Source organism: Cibotium barometz, chromosome 15 (genome assembly GCF_041138505.1).
Source record: "Cibotium barometz isolate CiBa-2024 chromosome 15, ASM4113850v1, whole genome shotgun sequence".
NCBI lineage: Eukaryota > Viridiplantae > Streptophyta > Polypodiopsida > Cyatheales > Cibotiaceae > Cibotium > Cibotium barometz.
In genome coordinates this window covers 26501129-26509910 of record NC_141060.1, presented here as the reverse complement: position 1 = coordinate 26509910, position 8782 = coordinate 26501129, and the positions used below count along the sequence as shown (strand labels likewise).

Genomic DNA, 8782 nt, shown 5'->3' with positions numbered 1-8782 from the left:
AACAATATGTGCACAATATGCAAGTACTAAGCTTACATATGTTTATAGATTAGGGTAAGAAGCCAACACCCTTTGAAAAAGAGGAAACAATGGCAAAGGAGCTAGAACTTATGTTTTGTTTACATAGGAATAAGCAGAATGATCTTTCGTCTTTCCAAGGGTTGCTAGTAGGACAAGGGGGTGGTTATTGTTGCACCTTCATGTTAGTAGCAAACAAGCAACTCATGAATGGGTAGCCATGGGGACACTTTCTTGTATTGAAAACTATACTTATCCTTTTAAGACTTTTCTTTTAACTCACACACGAGTGGGCCTTGCCCCGCTCTCTGCCCCCTCGATACATCATTGCTATGAGATGAAGGATACATGGGTGTAGAGTAGTGGGATTCAAACCTACACCCTTGTTTAGCATGCTAACCTCTTTAACAACGTCCCAACACTCCCGTTGATATGTTTTTCTTGTTCCACCCATTCATGTGTGGTGTGGGTTCTGGGTGTGGGAGGGGGTGTCTCCACTCACACACTCTAGAAGTTAAAAAAGAAAAGGGTCCCAAAAAAGAAGTTTTTTTTTTGTTGTTGTTGTTGTTGGGCTGACCATGCAACATCCCTCAAAACCATGCAACATCCCTTAGAAAACAAGCCAGGGATGATGTGTGAAGCTTTACAGCTATGTAATGTTTGGAGGGGATAAAAAAATTGATATAATTTATAAAAAAGAGCTTTAAGGAAAAGGAGAGTATTAGAGATGCTGCAGGCTCGGAAAAAGTGGCAGGGCCGAGCCGGAGCTTCGAGGCTCGGCGGAGGCAAGTGGCTCGGTGTTGGGGCATCCAATCAAAGGCTCGGTTTGTTGGGCAGGTTTGGAAAGAGAGGCTCGGGGAATGCCGAGGCTCGGTGTTTTGGTCTGGTTGGTCATCGTTCTGAAGGAGATTTATTCACACACAAAATTTAGTCTCGATACTCTATTTTTGTGAGTGAAATTTTGTCTGGCCTGGCTATGGCGATGTAAAGTTCTGAAGCTCTCTGCGAAGCTCTTTGATCATCACACACACGCGCGCACACACACTCTCTCTCTTTCCCCCCTCCTCTCTCGCTGCGTCCCTGTAACATTCGCAAGCCTACTGCGTAAGATCACTCCATCATTTCTTGCTCTGATCTGGCCCAGGAAAGGGACGCCATTGTGAAGAAAAATAATGGCCTTTCTCTCAGAGCAGAAAAACAAAGGCGTCCCCCGCATGTAACAGCAGGATTTTCAACACCATCGCTGAGGACTTCTCTCAGCTCAATCGTTGGCACGGCAGACGTTGTTCGGCGTTTTGCATTCTGTTCTACTCTCTGATGTGGTGATTGTCGTCAGGTAGGGCTCTCGCAGAGAAGGCTTTCTCTGGTAAGCTTAATTTCTCACTCCATTTTGATTCCCATCAAATGTCCCCCCGCCCCGCCCCCGCAAACCAAAACCCCCCACCGGCCCCCTCTCTGTCCCCCTCCCCTACACACACACACACACGCGCACACACACACACACACACACACTGGCCCCTTTTCTCTGTGTAGTTAGTTTCTTCCTTGTGTTAAAAATCTACTGTTTCATTCTTGCAAAGCTGGTAGAGGGTAGTTTGTCAGCTGTTTCCTCTGTGTGTATTCCCATAATTTGTTGTCTGTACAAATGTTCCTATCATCATCCCCTGCTGTTATGGTGACCGTACACAATGGTTCGTAGAATCATTTCCTGCAATCATGAGGTACGGCATGAACATATGATGACTCCTGTATCATCCTTTCTATCCCACACAAGTGTTTTTAGTACCGTAGGTGCATGCTGTGGGTGGAACAGTACATTGATGCAGCATATGTGCACGCGCATGCATGTGTGCGTGCACACACACACACACACACACACACACACACACACACAAGCACCCTCTCTCTAAGCATGTGTGTGACACACACACACACACACACACAAACACACACACACGCATGCACACACAAGCACCCTCTCTCTAAGCATGCTTGACCAAGACGTAGTTTGTCTCCATGGATCCACAACCATGGAAGCATGTGGTTTGAGACATCTGCTGCTTCTGTGGATGCTATGATTTGAACATATGCCTGGAGACACGCACCACACATGTACGCAGGCACAAGTTTAAGCTTCTCTCAGTGTGTCTAAATATGAGTCACTTTGCAGAAATAGATTTGACAACCTTAGCTGCAAGATTATCATGTGCAAAGCATATATAGAAGGAAGTCATTTTCATCCATCAAGATGGCTAAGTTGGGCCTTAATAAAGAGGATCCTACAACCACTATTTTGCTTATGTATGGCACATCCCTTGAAGTTGTATAACTTTACACTCAGTTGAGCTGTGCCCATGCACTTAAACAGAACTCTAATGTCTTTCTATACTAGTTGTCTCCTGCTTCTTCCCATTATGCTACTCTGCTTAGGGCTTGTCCAATCTATAGTAAAGCCATCTTGAAGCAATGCATGGCTCAACTAATTCTGTTGTCTATTTTCGAAATCTCTGAAGTGGTTGCCTTGGGAAACCTGAGGCCACTTGCTTACCAACACGCAAATGCCTTGCAGGTAGAACCTTAAGTTGGGGATATTGATGACCTAGTGCAGTTTTGGTAGCTGGATCTCAGCTCTGGGCCACAGTCAACTGAGTGGAGCAGAATGTTCTATAGATTGTGAGAAGTCAGTACGGCTAGCTGACACCATTTTGCGTTATTTTTTGGCTGGTAAAATGGCCCAGACAAACTGGGAAGCTGACAAGATGTGAGTTTCTGAGATTTCTGCACAATTATTTGTCCATCTTATTGCAGTAGTCAGAATGCATGTTGTGTAGATCATTTGTGTTCTCTGAATTCAGGTTAGATGTGTACATCTATGACTATCTTGTAAAGAGGAATCTCCAGGCATCTGCACAGGCATTTCAAGCTGAAGGGAAGGTCTCCTCTGATCCTGTCGGTAAGATTTTCTAGCTTGATATTTTTCTCAATTTTAATCGTTGCTCGTCTCGGGTGAATTGATCTGCCAATCTTGTCCTATATTTTCAGCCATAGATGCACCGGGTGGTTTTCTATTTGAGTGGTGGTCTGTATTTTGGGACATTTTTATTGCACGCACCAATGAGAAACACTCGGATGTAGCTGCTTCTTACATTGAGGTGAGCCTTTAATCTTGACATTGTATAGAAGTTGCTGAGCAGTCTTTAGTTCTATGCACTCTGTTTCGTAATTATCTTATTAATATTGCTGATTTAACAGACTCAACAGTTAAAAGCTCGGGAACAGCAGCAGCAGCAGCAGCAGCAGCAGCAGCAACAACAGCAGCAGCAGCAGCAACAGCAACAGCAGCAGCAGCAGCAGCAGCAGCAACAGCAGCAGCAGCAGCAGCAGCATCAACAACAACAGCAGCAGCAACACCACCATCAGCAGCAGCAGCAGCAGCAGCAGCAGCAACAACAGCAACAGCAACAGCAACATCAGCAGCTTCAGCTTCAGCTTATGCGACACCAGCAGCAGCAACCGCCTCGAAGGGATGGCAACCATCTCGCTATCAATGGAGGGGCTAATGGTCTGGGGCCTGATACCATGATGAGGCAAAGCTCAGCAAACGCGATGGCAACCAAAATTTACGAAGAATGTTTGAAGCAGCCGCAGAAGAGGGATGCCATGGAAGAAGCAACTTTGAAGGTGGCATTTGTGATTGAAGGCTTTTGAGCAGTTCAATATGTTTGGTTTTACAAGTGCTTTCATTTCCAAGAACAGTCCACTGCCAGATGTGTTATGAGTTTCCATTGCTCTTGAAAAGGGTTGGGTAGCTTACTTTATCAATGTGCATGGTTGCAGAGATACGTTGATAATCCCAATCAATTGTTAGATGCCAGTCAAGCGCCTTTGCTGAAGACATCAGCTACACCTGGTCAGCCTGCTGGGTAAGATATGATCATACTTGTATCAATGTCCAGCTTAACTGTAGAGTTTTTTGTGCAGTCAGTTATAAGGCATTTACTGATGTCGTGCAGGACCAACTGCCTGATTGTGTTTCGTGTGTATGTGTGTGTATCTACACATCCTCACTCATATGTATGCATGTGTGTGTGTGTGTGTGTGTGTATGTCTAGGTATGTGACACACAGGCATATTTTTTGGCTGGTTCTGAGTGTTTTCAGAAATTTTGGCTATTGAAGATTTATCTTAATACCTAATTTCTTCTTGTGGGTACAGGCAAATGTTGCATACTGCTGTTGGCAATATGAATACAACTCTTCAGCAAGCACAAGTTCGAAATCAGCCGCTGCCGGGTGTAAGCCAAGTAAGTCTATCCACTACTGAAAAAGTTTCTCTTTCAACCACAGTTTTGTTTGAGTAGGTAGTATTTTCATTGCTTTTTTTCCGAGTGGAGTAGTAGGTAGTATTTTCATTGCTTTTTTTCCGAGTGCAGTATTGTGTGGTGTGGGGATTATGCAAGAAATAAATTTGGTTTGCATGTAGGGTCTTTGTGTAATGAAGCTTGAATGTTTCAGGACAACAAAAGCGACGTGAGTGGAGTGCTGAATCAAAGGTCACCTGCAACAGATCCATCGCTTTTTGGTGTGCCAGGTGTTGGGCATTCTAAACAGAACCTTCTTAGTCCAGGTGTGTTAAAGACCTTACAAGTTAACTTAGTACTTTGTTCTCCCTGGGCAGGCAGCACCATCCATTACATTGTAATTTTAAGGCCATCTTGGCTTTTATACATGTAATCTTTTCATTAACATGGCATTCGATCCTTTCCTTTTTCCTGTACATGTTTCTGTGCTGTTGTATGCCGTCTGGTGTGTATTTTTCTGCTCTAGTGAATGCCATTGTAGAGCCTTTGATGACTTTGTTTAATCAAGTGGCTTCTATTTTGTCCAGGTGTAAATCAAGGCGCTAACACCTTACCCTTGAAAGGCTGGCCATTGACAGTAAGTTCATGCACACTGCGGTTGCTTTTGCTTAGCAATAACAATAATGCAAGCCTCAAGGCTTAGAGAGTTTCTTTCAATGCATGCATATATTTGTGGTGATGTTTGTGCTACTTGTTCCTGGAACTTTAGGGGCTTGATCAACTTCGCCCGAACATGTTACCTTCAAAGTCTTTCATTCAATCTCCCCAGCAATACCATCAGATTCAGATGCTTAATCCCCAGCAACAGCACCAACTATTGCTGCAAGCGCAACAGGCACAAGGAAATCTGGGGTCTGCTGGCTCTCCTCTTCTTGGAGAGCTGGATTCCAGAAGGTTCAAAATGCTCCTAAGTAGAAACGCCATAACCAGCAAAGATGGTCAGCCTGGCAGTATTGGAGATGTCATGCAAGGCGTGGGCTCCCCCATGCAAGCTGCCTCTCAAATACCACGTAATGAAGATTTGCTTATGAAAGTGCGCGACCTTCCCTGCCTCATGTGTTTGTCCAGGCATTAGTTGCTGTTTTGTTCATACTGTCAGGAGAGTGTTACAGAAAGTGAGTTTGTTGTTACTCTGGCCATCACAGGTAAAGTTAGCTCAGCTTCAACATCAGCAGCAGCAGCAGCAGCAGCAGCAGCAACAACAGCAGCAAGGTGGTACTCAAATGCAGCAGCCATCATCCCAGCAGACACAGACATCTCAGCAACAACCTCCTGCCACACCTCAGCAGCAACAGGATAGGCTTGTGGGAGCTGGTGGCATGGTGGATGGAAGCCTCTCAAATGCTTACCGAAGCAGTGATCAGGTACACTGTCATGGTGGAAACAAGCAATGCTTCTTAATTTTGTAGCCAGGAGGCTGGTTTTCTCTGGGCTTTGTTGAATGAGTGGTTCATGCTTCTTAACCGTTCTATATCTTTTTCTCTAGACTGTTTCAAAAGGGCAAAATGGGAGGAAAAGGAAGCAGCCAGCATCTTCCTCTGGCCCGGCAAACAGTACGGGAACTGGAAATACTGCTGGTCCCAACTCTGCCCCCTCAACACCCTCAACCCACACGCCAGGTGATGTCATCTCTATGCCTGGTGCATTGCAACACAGTGGTAGCACATCAAAGTCATCGTTGCTATATGGCTCAGATGGTACCGGACCTTTAGCAACTTCTTCCAATCAATTGGTACATACGAATAGCACCCTTTCAACCTACACGAACTCCTCCTTGCTGATCACTAAACAACTGGTTTGGTGGTAACCATACAGGCTGATATAGATCGGTTTGCCGAGGATGGGTCCTTGGATGACAACGTGGAATCCTTCTTGTCTTATGAGGAGGCAGACCAGAGAGAGCCACTATTTAGCTGCAGTAAAAGGAGTCCTACTGGGCACAGTATGGATGTCAGTAAAGGTCCTTTTCCCACTTTGGAACCTGAAGCTGTTACAAACATGGCTGACTTTGTTAAAGATTTGATCCTCTTCTGGTTGGCAGGTTTTTCGTTCTCAGAGGTTCGGTGTCTTAAAGCAAGCAACAGTAAAGTAGTTGCTTGCCACTTCTCTTCTGATGGCAAGCTACTTGCCAGTGCTGGGCATGATAAGAAGGTTGGCTTTTTCGTCATGGTTGAAGCGTGATATGATGTTGCATGTCTGTCGTGTAAAAGTGCCATGACTGGTACTGATACTCAAATAAAGGTGTTGGTCTCATGTTGTGTGCAGGCAGTTTTGTGGAACATGGATAATTTTAAGTTAAAGACCACACTTGATGAACACAACTTTTTGCTAACTGATGTCCGGTTTAGTCCCAAGTCAACACGCCTTGCAACGTCCTCCTTTGACAAGACTGTTAAAGTCTGGGATGCTGATAATTTGAGTGTATGAAACCTGGTTTACTATCATGTTTTTGGTCTACATGCCTAGGCTGGTTGCACACCACCGCCTGCGCATCTGTGGGGGCCTATCCAGGCAGCCTGCTGCTGTTAGGCCCATCATACTCCAACCGGATGCCATGACATGGGTGGGGAATGTTGTGTGACCAGCCTTATTTCAATACAGCCTCAGGTAGGTGAAAATGATTTGGACTTGTTTTCACAGCCGAGCTATTCATTGAGGAGTTTTGTGGGGCATCGAGGATCAGTTATGTCGCTTGATTTTCATCCCAACAATGAGGATCTTCTCTGCTCTTGTGACGGAGAAAATGAGATACGGTACTGGAGTGTCAATCAGGGTATTTGCACACGGATATTCCAGGTGAAGGCTTCATCAAGCAATAGGACAATCAGAATCTCGTTCAGCTTCTTTGTGACTCTGATTGAGGTTGTTTTGATTTGATACGCCTGTGACAACAGGGAGGAATGAGCCAGGTCAGATTCCAACCAAGGGTTGGAAGGCTTTTGGCTGCTGCAGCAGAAAGCGTAGTGACTATATTTGATGTTGAGTCAGAAACTCGTGTGCATTCTCTGCAGGTATGTTGTCAGATTTCCTTCATTAGGGGCAGCTTCTTGTAGTAATTGCTGCCTATGCACTGTGAATATATGGGTTTGGCCTGTGCACTCAATCTTTGTAGTTAAGTGAAGCAGTTGTATGGCTTGACTTTTGCTATAGTAATGCACTTCTTATAGCTCATTTGTGTCCACACGTTTCTTTGTTGCCTATGCCTATGCACTGTGAATATATGGGTTTGGCCCACTCAATCTTTGTAGTTAAGTGAAGCAGTAGTATGGCTTGACTTTGCTATAGTAATGCACTTCTTATAGCTCATTTGTGTCCTTTGTTTGCAGAGGCACACGAAGCCTGTCCACTCTGTGTGTTGGGATGCGACCGGGGACTACGTTGCTTCCGTAAGTGAAGATTCGGTGCGAGTGTGGGCACTTGGACCCGGGTCCGACGGTCAGTGTGTGCACGAGCTAAGCTGCAATGGCAACAAATTCCAATCTTGTGTGTTCCATCCAACCTACCCACAGATCCTTGTCATAGGCTGCTATCAGGTATTGCTTTTGTTGGGTGGTGTGGGCCTTCATCAACTCACCTTCTCTCTCTTCCTGAGCATTCAGGTATTCGATTTTGGCAAGACTGCGAAATTTCATAGTTTCCTCTTTGTGTGTTGTTTGGCAGTCTCTTGAGTTGTGGTCAATGCAAGAAAAGAAAAGCATGACGGTACCTGCCCACGAAGGTTTGATTGAAGCACTAGCTCAATCGCCCGCTACTGGCATGGTTGCTTCGGCTAGCCATGATAAGTGTGTCAAGTTGTGGAAGTCGTAGTGTTTCTGACTGTACTATAGTCTGTGTTCCTTATATAAAGTTTGAAGTGATAATGTTAAAGAGGGTGCATTGTAAAAAATCATGAGAGATTCTATCTTTCTATTATCATAGAAATGCCGTAACCTTTGTAGAGGCTCAGGCAAGCATTTTAGTTGTCGAGTCTTTTGCAGCCTCATAGCTACAAGCCTAGGGGTGTTATGTTGGTCTGTTTCAAAGAATATTTTCACTTGTCTCGCATTTCAGAGGAGGGTCAATTTACCAGTGAGGAACCTTAGTTGTAATCTGTGTGTGTGTGTGTGTGTGTGAGAGAGAGAGAGAGAGAGAGAGAGAGAGAGAGAACTTTGGTATTGTCAAATGGGTCATATGCGGTCCGCTGGTTGGGTATGAGGTTAAAAGAATCCTCTGATCTTCTCTCTCTCTCCTTCTCTTTCGGGTTGTTTAGCAGAACGTTTTCTTTGCCAGACCACATATATAGCTCAAGAGCAAGATTGGGTCTCGTAGTCATTTTGGCCTTCTGCAGACGTTGAAGTAACTCTCTCTGTCTGTCTCTCTCACGTGTCTACTTGCACAAAGCACAGGTTTTCATTTAGGAAGGAG

General features: G+C 44.9%; 1 protein-coding gene across 4 annotated transcripts; it reads left to right on the top strand.

Annotated features, from left to right (window-relative positions):
* Positions 1-298: 298 nt before the first annotated feature.
* Positions 299-8466, top strand: LOC147631110 (transcriptional corepressor LEUNIG-like). Of its 4 annotated transcripts, none has more exons than XM_086809441.1 (19): positions 299-1384; positions 2588-2779; positions 2874-2971; positions 3061-3170; positions 3271-3699; positions 3856-3941; positions 4234-4321; positions 4533-4644; positions 4906-4955; positions 5088-5411; positions 5524-5742; positions 5865-6110; positions 6194-6338; positions 6420-6529; positions 6644-6799; positions 7019-7174; positions 7273-7389; positions 7705-7911; positions 8039-8466. In XM_086809441.1, exons 2-19 carry the CDS (start codon positions 2748-2750, stop codon positions 8183-8185), a joined length of 2832 nt encoding a protein of 943 aa, XP_086665567.1. In that variant the 5' UTR covers positions 299-1384; positions 2588-2747; the 3' UTR covers positions 8186-8466. The 4 variants fall into 4 exon arrangements, with proteins under 4 accessions (XP_086665567.1, XP_086665565.1, XP_086665566.1 ...); XM_086809439.1 differs by having other exon boundaries at positions 859-1384; positions 2850-2971; XM_086809440.1 differs by having other exon boundaries at positions 930-1354.
* The last annotated feature ends 316 nt before the right edge of the window (positions 8467-8782 follow it).